This window comes from Bombina bombina, chromosome 5 (genome assembly GCF_027579735.1).
Source record: "Bombina bombina isolate aBomBom1 chromosome 5, aBomBom1.pri, whole genome shotgun sequence".
Taxonomy (NCBI): domain Eukaryota; kingdom Metazoa; phylum Chordata; class Amphibia; order Anura; family Bombinatoridae; genus Bombina; species Bombina bombina.
In genome coordinates this window covers 545,296,997-545,313,150 of record NC_069503.1, presented here as the reverse complement: position 1 = coordinate 545,313,150, position 16,154 = coordinate 545,296,997, and the positions used below count along the sequence as shown (strand labels likewise).

Sequence of the window (16,154 nt, the reverse complement as noted above, 5' to 3'; positions counted from 1 at the left end):
GCCGGAGCTACCAGCAGAACAAACGAGCATTCCTTCAGAATCTTGGAGATTACTCTTGGAAGAAAAACTAGAGGCGGAAAGATATAGGCAGGATGATACTTCCAAGGAAGTGAAAAATGCATCCACTGCCTCCGCCCGAGGATCCCGGGATCCGGACAGATACCAGGGAAGTTTCTTGTTTAGATGAGAAGCCATCAGATCTATTTCTGGGAGTTCCCACATTTGAACAATCTGAGGAAATACCTCTGGGTGAAGAGAGTGCAACGTTTGGCGACTGAGATAATCCGCTTTCCAATTGTCCATACCTGGGATATGAACCGCAGAGATTAGACAGGAGCTGGATTCCGCCCAAACCAAAAAACGAGATACTTCTTTCATAGCCAGAGGACTGTGAATCCCTCCTTGATGATTGATGTATGCCACAGTTGTGACATTGTCTATCTGAAAACAAATGAACAACTCTCTCTTCAGAAGAGGCCAAGACTGAAGAGCTCTGAAAATTGCACGGAGTTCCAAAATATTGATCGGAAATCTCACCTCCTGAGATTCCCAAACCCCTTGTGCCGTCAGATACCCCCACACAGCTCCCCAACCTGTAAGACTTGCATCTGTTGAGATTATAGTCCAGGTCGGAAGAACAAAGAAGCCCCCTGAACTAAACGATGGTGATCTGTCCATCATGTCAGAGAGTGTCATAAAATCGGTTTAAAGATATTAATTGAGATATCTTTGAGTAATCCCTGCACCATTGGTTCAGCATACAGAGCTGAAGAGGTCGCATGTGAAAACGAGCAAAGGAGATCGCATCTGATGCGGCAGTCCTAAGACCTAACATTTCCATGCATAAGGCTACCAAAAGGGAATGATTGTGACTGAAGGTTTTGACAAGCTGATATCAATGTTAAACTTCTCTTGTCTGACAAGGACAGAGTCATAGACACTGAATCTATCTAGAAACCTAAAAAGGTTACCCTTGTCTGAGGAATCAATGAACTGATTGGTAAATTGATCCTCCAACCATGAACTTGAAGAAACAACACAAGTCGATTCGTATGAGATTCTTCGAAAATGAGAAGACTGAGCAAGTACCAAGATATCGTCCAAATAAGGAAATACCAAAACCCTGTTCTCTGATTACAGAAAGAAGGGCACCGAGAACCTTTGAAAAAAATTCTTGGAACTGAGGCTAGGCCAAACGGTATAGCCACAAAACTGGTAATGCTTGTCTAAAAAGAGAATCTCAGACACTAAAAGTGATCTGGATGAATCGGAATATGCAGATACACATCCTGTAAATCTATTGTAGACATATAATGCCCTTGCTAAACAAAAGGCAGGATAGTCCTACAGTAACCATCTTGAATGTTGGTATCCTAACATAACGATTCAATAATGATAGATCCGGAACTGGTCTGAAGGAATTGACCTTCTTTGGTACAATGAAGAGATAAAATAAAACCCCAGCCCCTGTTCCAGAACTGGAACTGGCATAATTACTCCAGCCAACTCTAGATCTGAAACACATTTCAGAAATGCTGAGCCTTTTGCTGTGTTAACTGGTACACGGGAAAGAAAAAAATCTCTTAGCAGGAGGCCTTAACTTGAAGCCAATTCTGTACCTTTCTGAAACAATGTTCTGAAACCAGAGATTGAGAACGGAATTGATCCAAATTTCTTTGAAGAAAACGTAATCTGCCCCATACCAGCTGAGCTGGAATAAGGGCCGCACCTTCATAGGTACTTAGGAGCTGGCTATAGGTTTCTATAAGGCTTGGATATATTCCAAACTGGAAATAGTTTCCAAACTGATACCGCTCCTGAGGATGAAGGATCAGGCTTTTGTTCCTTGTTGTGAGGAAAGGAACGAAAATGATTATTTACCCTGGAAAGAAAAGGAAAGCAAAGTTGACTTAGAAGACATATCAGTATTCCAAGTTTAATCCATAAAGCTTTTCTAGCTAAAATAGCTAGAGACATATACCTGACATCAACTCTAATGATATCAAAAGATGGTATCACCAATAAAATTATTAGCATGTTATAGAATAATAATAATGCTATAAAATTATGATCTGTTACTTGGTGCGCTAAAGCTTCTAACCAAAAAGTTGAAGCTGCAGCAACATCCGCTAAAAATATAGCAGGTCTAAGAAGATTACCTGAACATAAGTAAGCTTTTCTTAGAAAGGATTCAATTTTCCTATCTAAAGGATCCTTAAATGAAGTACTATCTGCCGTAGGAATAGTAGTACATTAGCAGGAGTAGAGACAGCCCCATAACCTTAGGGATTTTTGTCCCAAAAAACTCTAATCTGTCAGATGGCACAGGATATAATTGCTTAAACGTCTAGAAGGAGTAAATAAATTACCCAAATTATTCCATTCCCTGGAAATTACTTCAGAAATAGCATCAGGGAGATTAAACACTTCTGGAATAACTACAGGAGATTTAAAAACCTTATTTAAACGTTCACATTTAGTATCAAGAGGACCAGAATCCTCTATTTCTAATGCAAATAATACTTCTTTAAGTAAATAACGAATAAATTCCATCTTGAACAAATACAAAGATTTATCAGCATCAACCTCTGAGACAGAAACCTCTGAACCAGAAGAACCATTATCAGTATCAGAATGATGATGTTCATTTAAAAATTCATCTGAAAAAAGAGAAGTTTTAAAAGACTTTTATGTATACTAGAAGGAGAAATAACAGACATAGCCTTCTTAATGGATTTAAAAAAATAAAATCTCTTATGTTATCAGGAACACTCTGAAAATTAGATGTTGACGGAACAGCAACAGGTAATGTAACAGTACTAAAGGAAATTTTATCTGCATTAATAAGTTTGACATGACATGCAATACAAACAACAGCTGGAGAAACAGATACCAAAAGTTTATAGCAGATACACTTAGCTTGGTAGCTCCAGCACTGGGCAGTGATTTTCCTGAAGTATCTTCTGACTCAGTTGCAACGTGGAACATCTTGCAATATGTAAAAGAAAAAAACAACATATAAAGCAAAATTGATCAAATTCCTTAAATGACAGTTTCAGGAATGGGAAAAAAATGCCAGTGAACAAGCTTCTAGCAACCAGAAGCAATAAATAATGAGACTTAAATAATGTGGAGACAAAAATGACGCCCATATTTTTTAGCGCCAAAAAAGACGCCCACATTATTTGGCGCCTAAATGCTTTTGGCGCCAAAAATGACGCCACATCCGGAACGCCGACATTTTTGACGCAAAAAACCGTCAAAAAAATGACGCAACTTCCGGCAACACGTATGACGCCGGAAACAGAAAAAAAATTTTGCGCCAAAAAAATCCGCGCCAAGAATGACGCAATAAAATGAAGCATTTTCTGCCCCCGCGAGCCTAACAGCCCACAGGGAAAAAGTCAAATTTTTTAAGGTAAGAAAAAATGATTGAAACAAATGCATTTATCCCAAATATGAAACTGACTGTCTGAAAAATAAGGAATGTTGAACATTCTGAGTCAAGGCAAATAAATGTTTGAATACATATATTTAGAACTTTATAAACAAAGTGCCCAACCATAGCTTAGAGTGTCACAGAAAATAAGATTTACTTACCCCAGGACACTCATCTACATGTTTGTAGAAAGCCAAACCAGTACTGAAACGAGAATCAGCAGAGGTAATGGTATATATAAGAGTATATCGTCGATCTGAAAAGGGAGGTAAGAGATGAATCTCTACGACCGATAACAGAGAACCTATGAAATAGACCCCGTAGAAGGAGATCACTGCATTCAAATAGGCAATACTCTCCTCACATCCCTCTGACATTCACTGCACGCTGAGAGGAAAACCGGGCTCCAACTTGCTGCGGAGCGCATATCAACGTAGAATCTAGCACAAACTTACTTCACCACCTCCACGGGAGGCAAAGTTTGTAAAACTGAATTGTGGGTGTGGTGAGGGGTGTATTTATAGGCATTTTAAGGTTTGGGAAACTTTGCCCCTCCTGGTAGGAATGTATATCCCATACGTCACTAGCTCATGGACTCTTGCTAATTACATGAAAGAAAGGAAAGATTTTTGCTGATAAAATAAATAAATACCACATATTTTAAATGCCTCACTCTTATTTGGGTAAATTAAATTGAAGTAGCATTCTCTTAAATAACTTGTTTCAGAATGTTTTTTAAATTACTTGATTTGTTTAGCTTGGTAGTTCTGTGGATATTTGACATAGATTAAAATCTAGAATGTATGTGCTTCAATGTATAATACTTTGCTAGTATATTACTTTTCAAATAGAGTAGTTACATTCTGTGGTTGTTATTTTTTTATATAAAAATAAATGTATAGTAAGAAATACAGAATTCCTTTTAGAATTGCTGTTGTTCTCTTCTAAGTCTGTATATTTATCATGTTTGTTTTTTACGATAAAGATGTTTACATTTACAGAGAAGGTGTAAATTGCACATATATCTAGAGAACATAAGATATCAATAATATTAGCCTTTTAGAAGGAATATGTTGAACTAGTGCTAATACGAGCTCTATCATGTAATGGCTTGTATAATGATTTATTGGTTCATACTCTACCACGGTGGAATCTTCTCCAAAAATTCTTTGAACCTCAAAATAAGAGAAAATAATAATGCAACACAGTGGGAATAGGATAAGCCTTCATAGGAGAATTCCTCACCTGAGATAGAGCTGTCTTGAGCTCTATCATATAAGCTCTTTCAGTATGATAAAATTGAATTTATTAAAAATACATAACAAGCACTCAGGTACAATGGAGTGAGTGAAACACAATAATACCAGTCTCTAATTGCTACCCATTGGTATCACCCCTGCATACACACCACAGAGTTGTGTTTAGTTTGGGAACCAGCTATTATATACATGTATGCATTACCGGTCCAAGTCCTTAATGTGAAAAACAAAATTCCATATCCAACACATATTTAACCTGATAAATAATGTTTTTTTTTTCAAGTTTAAAAGTGCATCTGTGATATAGAGAAATTTAACTCTCCTCCTGGTGTTTGATTAGTGTGAAGATTAAACAAACATTTCTATGTTTTTTTTGTGAGCCCTATTGTTATGTATGCATCTCTTTCACAGCCATAAATGCAGGGAACACCCCTTTTGCATGACACACAGTTCTCAAGATATAAATCGTCTTGAGAGAATTCAATTACAGAATCTTTCAAGCTTAGAGACCTTGAGATTATCGGGTCCTTTGCCTTAAATTTACATTTTCAGTTAAACGTACATTAGTCAATTGATTCTTACACTACCCCTTTACTCCTGGAAGATTTTTGTGACATTGTTCATAATTTCACATAAAACATTACTAATAAACTAATACTTTTCCTTAGAGCTAAAAATCACATATGACATCACTTGAAACATGACATATTGTGTGTGTTTGTATATATATATATATATATATATATATAGAGAGAGAGAGAGAGAGAGAGACAGACAGACAAATATTTAGATAGAAAGACATTTATGACATTTATACGTAAGTGCTCCAATTCTTTTAAAGTATCAACAATTAACCAGAAATGCAGATACTTTAAAGCCTATGGGGCCTATGTGTCAGAGGTCCGCAAGACCTCGCTGAATGCGGAGAGCAATACGCTCTTCGTATTCAGCATTGCACCAGCAGCTCACAAGAGCTGCTGTTGCAACGCCGCCCCCTCGCCAGAAACACGGGCCCACAAGCTCCATACGGAGCTTGAAAAATGGCCCTCTAAATGTTAAATGACAAATTGAACATCTTTTGAAAAAAGTTATCAAAATACTTGACACATTGCAGTGCAAATTTTTTTATTGATTGTTTGACTATTGATATTTTTCTATAGTATTTTGTTATATTTAAAACATTTAAAAGCATTTTTGTTTTATTTGTATGACTTCAACAATGATGTAATTGGTGGCATTGATTATGTGATGATATTGAAGCTTTAAAAAAGGTTTGGAATTTCTCAACATTTGAACATTAGACCGAGAACTGAAACTGTTGTGTTAATTGTAATTTATTTAATTTAATGTTAATTGAAAATTAAGATATTTTTTTTGTTCTTTTTTTTCTGGCATATATTAATTTTTAGTTATATAAATTTAAAAAAACAAAAAAATAAAAGAAATTAGATATTAAAGTCTTATTTAATGTCAGAGCTTTCATTATGAGATTGGATGAAAGCAAGGATATTTTTGGGTGGTAGTTTTTGCCAAATGAACAATTAAAATAAGCGCTAAAATATAACCCAATGAACTTTTTATATTTTTTTTTGGGGTTAATTAAGAGATCTTGGACCAGATAATCTAAATCTCTCCACTCTGCAAGATTATCTAAAAAGTCTCATAAGTACTGCAATGTCCCTGTAAGAATTTTATAAAGACAAATTGTAGCATGAGAGCTGTTTTCTCACTATGGGCTACAATTACGAGTGGAGTGGTAGTCTGCAATCCTGCTTGTGAGTTAACTATGTGTGCACCTCAGATAGAGCGTGTATTACAAGTTGAAAGTAAAAAGTTTTCATTTGCGTGTTAACCTGACATGCGCATAAAGCTGAAGTTCGAATATTGCAACCGCATTAACATATTTCCCCATAGACTTCAATGAAGTGCAAAAAACACCCTTACTTGCGCACAATCCCAATAGCGTTTACCCAAGTGCGATAACCCAACTTAAAATTTTAATATTTTACATTCCAATGTTCTTCAAATAGAATAATATGTTCTATTTATTCATAAATATATATTTATATACATTATATATATATTTATATTATGATGGATTGTTGGTAAAATATTGGCAATTTGTGCATGGTTTAAACATGAAAAATGTATTGCTCTCAACTATCAATGATAGATGTTATAATCTTTTATAGTGAGTAGCAGCTTATTCTTCTGCATGGATTAAGGACAAACAAATGTGCAGTCAATACAAGTGTTATTGTGAACCAATTTAACCTGTGTCTGTCTACTTCTCTGTGCAATGTTATGAAATGTTAATTATTCATAAATACATATTTCTATATATATATATGATATTTTGGTAACATATACAGTATATCAATATATATATATATATATATATATATATATATATATATAATTATATGTAGGTATAGATATATACAGATATATATATATATAATATCTATTTACAAATACATAGAACATATTCTGCTATGTGCAGAACATTGGAATGTGAAATATTTATAGTAAATGCAAAGTTAAAGCCTTTATTCAAAATTAATATTGCATAAATATGCTTTTACATGTTTTTATATTCTTCTTAATGGCAAAGGGCTCCAATGTACTTTTATATATATATATATATATATATATATATATATATATATATATATATACATACATATATATTTATGTTACACTAGGAGAAAAAAGACCACTATAATCCAGCACCAGACTATAACTCATAAATTAATAGTATTTCCACAGGAAGAAAAAAAGGGGAAAAGAAAGCTTAGCAAACACTGAAATAGTATATTTAATTAAACATCATTTTTTATTTTTTTTATTTTTTAAACCGCACAAACAAGAACCCTCTGTGAATGTGCTAAGATATATCTGAGTGACACAACTTGTTTACCTACTTGTGAGAGTCAGAGGGAGTGTGTGGTTTATTACTAATGAGATATGGCTTTATGAAAATTCACCCTATTGGTTGTGGTCAGGTCTGGATTTGGATTATTAGGTACCACAATACATATTGATCATTGTTTTTGGATTACAACATGGAAATTATTGATGGACATTTTCTTTTTTCCCTTATTTGAAGCTTTCTGAAAAAAAAAGTATGTTGCCATTGATGTTTAATTAAATATACAAACTATTTCAGTGTATGCTAATCTTTCTTTTTCCCCTTTTTTCTTCCTGCGGGAATACTATTTATTTATGAGTTATAGTCTGGTGCTGGATTATAGTGGTTTTTTTTCTCCTAGTGTAATTTTCAGATTTCTACCACTACCATGCACTACATTATGTGTATCCTATTTGGGAACACTGTTCTTGTAAATGACTCATATATTTTACACTGGTAGTGCTGATATATATATTTTTTCAATATATATGTGTTTATATTTGTATATATGTCTGTAAATACATATTTACACATAAATACATATGTACACATACTGTATATAGACATATATACATATTTAGACATGTAGATCTATGTGTTTCTCAATGTTAAAGTCCTTTGCCTGCCTTTTTTTTTTTTAACACCTGAGACCTATATTTGAGTCTTTATAACTTTTGTGTGCAATATTTTTTTTAAATTTAATTTTTATTAGATGGTGTTATTATGAGTGTAACTGTACTTTGTAATGTGTTTTTGATGTGTTTAGTGCATCTTTTTTGTTTTGCAAAACAGTTAACCAGTAATTTTAGCGTGAGCAGAATAGTGTTTACTTTTAACTCGTAATACGAGTGGTTAGCCTGATGAGCGCAAACCCTCGCGATATACCCCTTATGGCTCGGACGCTAACATTTGTGCTCAACTCCTTATCTGGCCTTAAATGTCTTACTATGAGGTCAGTTAGTTCAAGCAATAAAGTACCTAATTGGGTAGAAGTTTCTTGTTATACAAGTAAGAAACATATTTTATTTTACAATTGTAATTGGAGTGTTTTTCTTTTCCAGTAGAGGAAGCAATACAATGTTGAGCAATCATCAGCTTTTGTTGTTCATTTTATGATATGCAAAGAAGACACTAAAGTATTTATGCTCAAATTGAAAAACCAAGCTCCATAGTTATTGCAAAGGTGTCTACTGTTGTCAATGTATATAATTAAAAGTTATTAAAGGGACAGATAATTGTAAAAGGCAAATAAGGCTGTTAGACCTGTATGTAACTCTAAGGAGTTACATACTCAGAGTTACATACAGGTCTCTTAAGTTTCTTTTTTTCTCGCTCTTGCTTTCTCTCTTTCTTACTTTCTTTCTTTGCCTCTTTCTTTAACTGTTTTTTTTTCATTAAAAAATGTCTGTATATTTGTCTATGCTTTATTCTGAGAGAAAAAAACTCACATTTAATAGTATTACTCGCATAACAACTCATAAATCACTTTTCTTTCTCTTGCTTCTGTCACACTTGCCATTCTGTTTTTGTGCCTGGTTTAGTTATATATTGTTTCCCATATGTTTTGCTCCCCACCATAGGTCATTTCCAGTTTTCTTGGACTCTTAAAGGGACATTATACACTCATTTTTTCTTTGCATAAATGTTTTGTAGATGATCTATTTAAATAGCCCATCATTTTTTTTTTTTTTTTTTTATAGTTTTGCTTATTTTTAAATAACATTGCTCTGATTTTCAGACTCCTAACCAAGCCCCAAAGTGTTATGAGAATACCTACAGATACCTACTCCAGCTTGCTCCTGTTTGTGTAAAGGGTCTTTTCATATGCAAAGGAAGGGGGAGGGGGGAGTGTCTTATTTCCCACTTGCAGTGGGCTTTCCAGCTACCTTTTCAACAGAGCTAAACTGAGAGCTTCTAAGTAAGTTTTTAAATAGTTTTATACTGGATTTTTATATCAGTATCTGTGCATCTTATTCTTTATAGTAGTGTCTATTACATGCAGTTATATGAAAATGAGTGTATACTGTCCCTTTAAGCAAATGTTGAATATAATGAAAGTAACCAAAAGCTAATGTAATGAGATGAGATTTAATGTGTTCCTCATTATAATAATTATAATAAAGTTATAAAGTCCTTTTTCATAATGTTTCCTTCTCATATGAATAGACTCATTGGTTTTCTTTCTGTTAGATTATGTACTAAACATTGTATTGCTGCACTTCATCTTCCTTCATGTAGGCTCAACTTTGTAATAACAAGCGGGTTAAATAGGAAAAATGTACCTGCATAAGGATGTTCAGTATGGTTCATTACATTGTGAAGAGATCTACAAAATGAATACATTTTTCACATAGCATGTATATAGATATTAAATATATGGAATTTCTAATGAAGCCTTGAAGTCTAAAATATAAAACTTTCAATGATATTTCTGCTCTGAAGAAAATTACTCAATTGACCTAGATAAAACCATAAATGTTCCTCAACAGTTCTTGACTGTTATACCAATTCCCTTGTGTTGTTAAAGGGACAGTCTAGTCACAATCAAACTTTCACGATTCAGATAGGGCATGCAATTTTAAACAACTTTCCAATTTACTTTAAACATCAAATTTGCTTTGTTCTTTTGGTATTCTTTGTTGAAAGCTAAACCTAGTTAGGCTCATATGCTAATTTCTAAGCCCTTGAAGGTCCCCTCATCTCATTTTGACAGTTTTTCACAGTTAGACAGTGCTAGTTCATATGTGTCATATAGATAACAATGTTCTCAATGTCATGGAGTTATTTGTCAGTCAGCACTGATTGGCTAAAATGCAAGTCTGCCAAAAGAACTGAGATAAGGGGTTAGTCTGCAGAGGCTTAGATACAAGGTAATCACAGAGGTAAAAAAAGTGTATTAATATAAAAGTATTGGTTATGCAAAACTGGCAATGGGTAATATATGAATTACCTATCTTTTTTAAACAATAATCATTTTCAAGTTGACTGTCCCTTTAATGATGTAATTCACTTAACACTGTCTGTTATTGAGTGGGCTTAGTTACTGTGTTCTGCAAATGGGTCCCTGTGATAAACATATTTAATAAATACATTTCTGCTCATAAAATATTTATATTTTTTATTTTTCAGTCTGTTTGCTCCCAAGAAAACATTTTTATGGAAATCAGGTAAATATGTGATTATTTTTTATATTTATTTGATATTATTAGCATATATTTTTTGTGTTTTGCAACATTGCATTTCAGTCCTACATTATATTGTCCAGATTTTCATTATCTAATTTTTTGTTGACTGTTCTTCTTATCACATTAACTATAAGAATGATGCATTGTTGAGCTATCTAGTAGTATATAGTAGCTTTGTAACACTTACACCTAAAAGTGATGTCACTTGAAGATGTAAGTCATCTATTACTACATCATGCAACACATATTTTATGTTTACTTAATTAAGATACGTGCACAGTGTATACCATTTTTACACTTTAAGCCAATAAGTAAAAAGAAAAATCTCATATAATTATTCTCCGATGGCATTGATCAATGGAATGACCTCAGATTTGAAAACCCAACAAAAAAAACAAAGACAAAAGCTAAGCAGATTGCTTTGAGTTTCTCTTCTATTACATATATATTACGATTAAAGTCAGATATTGGGTAATCCTAGCAGTACCCGGGTAAAATGGACATTACCCAAGCGGCTGTGAGTAAAGCCCAATGTACGATCATAAATCCCCTCAGACTGATCAAGTCACTGCATCAAACATGTATACAATGTACAATAATTTCACCATCTTCACTATCTTTTTGCTTCTACCTGGGGGTTACAATGCCCCCCTTGTACACCTTATTCCCCAAGGTTCACTTGGTGTGGATGCCAGAGGAAATATATACACATGCCAAATTATGAGCTATTCAAAGTTTTACTTAAATGAGGGAAACACAACACTGTTCAAATACTGAGGCAGGTGCAAGGTCCATATATTGAATGATCTGCTACCTTTTAAAAAGGTGATTAGGGAGTATGAAGGGGCAAATTTCCATGAGAAAGATCATGTAAGATGTCAAAGTATTGTAAACAATGATGGCATAATACATAGTCTATTGATTTGTTTTATTATTTTGTAATATTTTCATCTAGAATTTAAATGAATGAATAGAAATGTACTTTTTAAATGTAAAATACAAACGTTTAAGTGCATGATTACACAATTATTCTATAGTAAGAAAAACAGATAATATATGCAAAGCCGTGCAAATATTTTCCAGCCACAGCTCAGTTTATTTATTTATTTGTTTTTGCATTGCCAAAAATGTAGTTACTTGATTTAAATGACAAACAGATTAGACGGGCATTATATTTCAAATTACAACACTGCAAGCCATTAACCAAGTGAGTCATTCCATGCTGTAAAACTTAAGTTTAATTTGATATTTGAAGATTTGCCACCTAATTGGAAGGGGGTCACATCTAAAATAACCTCTCTCGTTATTTGCTAGAAAAATGTTTAATGATTTTTCCGGAACAAAAATCCCAAGAGACTGCCTGCTTTCAGACTTTGAAGCTTATTAACACCTCTGTTGTAAAATCTTAATGTATTTTGCCCTGAGCAGTCTTTTTTCCCTAAAGCAAGGCAGAATGAAAATTCTATTAGTAAAATATAAAACTGCTTAGACCTAGCATATCTGCTTAAGTAAAAAATACTGCTACTTTATGAAGCCTTTTTGGCAACAATTACTTTTTTATGTATTCTGTCATTGCAATTTCTTGATAAAAATTATATATTTTTTAAAACTAATCAAAATGTATAAAAGAAATCTTCAGGTCAAATGCACAATACAATACTAAAGCTTAAAGTGATGATAAATCCTAGCGTTTCAAAAATGTTAGGATTTACCAGCACTAAAAATAAATGGGACCATTCAGTGATAACTATTAAAAAAGTATGTTAAACGTACCTTTTCTTTGCCGCAGTCTCCTCGCTAAACTATGCGGCTCCGTCACCCACGACAAAACTCTTTTTTTTTCAATGATGTGAAGCTTGCACCTCTTAGCCAATAGCAATGCTAGCATACCGCACAATGCCGTAAGGCTAGCAAGGCTATTTGCCTATGAGGTAGAAATGCCACCTCATTGAAAAAAGATAGCTTTGTCGTGGGCAGTCGGAGCCGCTTAGTTTAGCGAGGAGGCCGGTGAGAAGAAAAGGTACGTTTGACATACCTTTTTTAAAATGTCATCAGTGAAGGTGCTATTTATTTTTAGTGCTGGTAAATCCTAGTGTATTTGATATGCTAGGATTTACCATTACTTTGAGTCAAACATCCCTAGGCAAATAGAAAATAAAATTACATACATGTTTAAGAACCAGTGATGTAGAAGCTTTTTATTCTTGTTGGCCTTTTCAATAAAAAATGCAATTTTTTTATATTGTTGGCATTAAAAAAATGCAAACATAGCTGTTGATTAACTGAAATAAAATTGAAAGAAGGAACTTATTGTAAGGGGAAAGGAAATAAGTTAAATGTGTAAATAACCACGTCAAAAGTTAGCTGTCCGTGTTATTTCATGTAATTTGTGCATGCTGCTCCTAATATGCATTCATATTTAGTTCCTGGTGTTTCAGTAGCATTCCTGGCAATTTGCTTAGCCTTATGGTTATTAGTGAGGTTTCCATACCCACAGTCTATTGATAAAATGGCAGTCTGTTTAGAGGAGTATATTATACATTATACATCACATGGTGCAGCAAAACGTGGTGTTTTTTTCAGTACATTTAAAGGAAAAAAATGACTAACAAGACATGATAGACAATTTTTCTTTGTTCACCGTAAAAAGGCTATTTTAAAATGTTTTACATTGGTTTTATCTCTATCTATGAGTATATCTGCGAGAATTGTTCCTCAGTCAGTTAGTGAGCATGAATAGAACGGTAAACAAAATGCATTTTTTGCTATTAGCATTTTTATTAATCCTTTCATGGAAAAAACGTTTAGTTATCCATCTTTCATATAGCATGCTGTATGCTTTTTAATACATTTGCATTAACTGAACCCCTATACATTGCACAGAAATATATGCATATATTGATAGTTTGCTTAAAAAAAAGTTAATTATTAATTTCAGCACATATAAGTACAGGTAGCCCTCAGTTTACGCCGGGGTTAGGTTCCAGAAGGAATGGTTGTAATTTGAAACTGTTGTAAATTGAAACCCAGTTTATAATGTAAGTCAAGGGGAAGTGAGGGAGTTAGGTTCCAGGCCCCTCTCAAAATTGTCATAAGTAACACCTAATACATTTATTTTTAAATCTTTGAAATGAAGACTTTAAATGCTAAACAGCATTATAAACAGTGTCAAATAATCACACAACACAGAATATATAATTAAACTAAGTTAAATTAACAAAGACATTTGCTAAAACAGTATTATAACCTAATAAAATAATCACACAACACAGAAAATATAATCAAACTAAGTTTAATGAACAGCACCTAATAAAATAGTTACACAACAGATTGCATCATCATCAAACTAAGTTTAATGAATATAAACATTTTTTTACTTGCATTTTTCTGCAATCAGTTCTCTGCATTGTTAGCATGTTAGATAATATTGGGTCTGCACCTATTCTATGCATTTCAATCTGCAGTGATTAATAAGCAGTTAGACACCCTCACCTCAAGCTGCTGGACAGGAAGATAATAGGGAAGTGCCTGCTAAATTTTGCTCGATAGATCTGGTCTGATCTGTGTACACAGATCAATTTAAGGCTGTTAAGTTGCAGAACTTTGCTGCAAAACAAGCGGACAGCTGCACCTACTGGCTATTTTAATTAGTGCACGTTGCTTTACAAAGCTTTTCGATAGCAGTCACATGACTGAAAAAAAAGGTTGTTATTCTGAAACGGCGCAAATTGAACCGGCGTAAACCGAGGGCCACCTGTATTGGAGACATTTCTACCCCATTATATGTATCAAAGGGTTAGGGGCCTATTTATCATGCTCTGTATGGAGCTTGATGTCCGCTGCTCCATAACCTGTCCGCCTGCTCTGAGTGAGCGGACAGAGATCGCCGGAAATCAACCCGATCCAATACGATCGGGTTGATTGACACCTCCTGCTAGCGGCCGATTGACCGTGAATCTGCAGGGCGCGGTATTGTACTAGCAGTTCACAAGAACTGCTGGTGCAATGATAAATGCCGACAGCGTATGCAATATCGGATCATGTCTGTTCGCACATTAGTAAATAGGCCCCTTAGAATGCATTTAAATTTTATATAGAAGCATGTTTGCAATATACTTCCATAACACCCTTAGTAAAAGTTACTACTTTTTAAGCAGAATACACACGTATGCTACATGTGACTGGACTCTAGAGCATCAGGATTCAAACACCATGCTTGCTCAAAGAGCTGGAACTGGTGTGTTTTCCTCTTCAGTGAAAACTTAATTTATGTCAGTGCTGACTCTCTGAGAAGGTGTGATGTTTGAATGCTGGTGCATAGGGCACTCACAGCATATGTGCATATGCCACTGAAAGAGTAATTACTTTTGATAATTGAAGTATAATGCAAAAAAATTGTATCATTTTCTGAAGGAGCATTAATGCACTACTGAAAGCTATCTGAACACATCTAGTGAGCCAATCACAAGAGACAATTGTGTGCACGCACCAATCACCAGCTAGCACCCACTAGTGTATCATATGTACATATTATTTATAAAAGGATACCAAAAGAACAAAGTACATTGTCGGAAAATTACATGCTCTAACAGTTTATTGTCTTTCCTGTCCCTTAAATAGCAAACCCTTCATTCTATTTTCATTTTATTTAGTCTTTGTGTCTGTTAATAGCAGTTTTTTTCCAAACACAGAGGGCCAGATTACAAGTGGAGCGCTATATTTAAAGCTCTGAAGAACTGTGCTAGAAGTAAGCTTTTGCGCGTGTTGGGTTGCGCTTTTATTATGAGTTTTTGTGTGCAAAATTGTTTTATTATTAATTTTTATTAGATGGTGTTATTATGAGCGTTACTGTACTTTGCAGTGTATTTTTGATTTTTAATTTGTAAAACGTATTTGTTTTGCAAAACAGTTAACCAGAGCTCTGAGTATGTGGTAATCATTCTAGCGCAAATCACAATTGCACTCAAGAAATCACGTTTACTTTCAACTTGTAATACGAGGGGAAAACTGATGCGCACGAACGCTATAAACCCCTTTTCTCTCGCGCATAACTTTTAGCGCTCCATTCGTAATATGGCCCAGAGAGTTTTACAGAGGCTGTGGGTTAATCATTCTGAATTCAATATCTGATCATACTGCAGTTCTAATCTTCATAAGTACAATTTATAGATTTGCACCAGGCAGATAACTACAGCCTGTCCGTGCTTAGTATTCACAATGCATTTTTTGCGCATATTTAGCTTTTTAGTACTGACACAATGGTTTGCAGAAGCACAAATTCAACTTTATAATTCCTTACAACCCCATTTAGGACAATTAGCTGGTTTTCAAGGTTCCTGGAAAAAAAAAGACAAACTATT

The 16,154-nt window shown here is 34.1% G+C and overlaps 1 protein-coding gene across 4 annotated transcripts in view; it reads left to right on the top strand.

Annotated features, from left to right (window-relative positions):
• LOC128660572 (cAMP-regulated phosphoprotein 21-like) overlaps window positions 1-16,154 on the top strand; it is a 435,858-nt gene that overhangs the window by 252,490 nt on the left and 167,214 nt on the right. For all 4 annotated transcript variants that reach the window (XM_053714501.1, XM_053714500.1, XM_053714499.1 and 1 more), the window contains one exon: window positions 10,739-10,776. In XM_053714501.1, coding sequence (XP_053570476.1) covers window positions 10,739-10,776 — 38 coding nt within the window. The remainder of the gene's footprint in view (window positions 1-10,738; window positions 10,777-16,154) is intronic.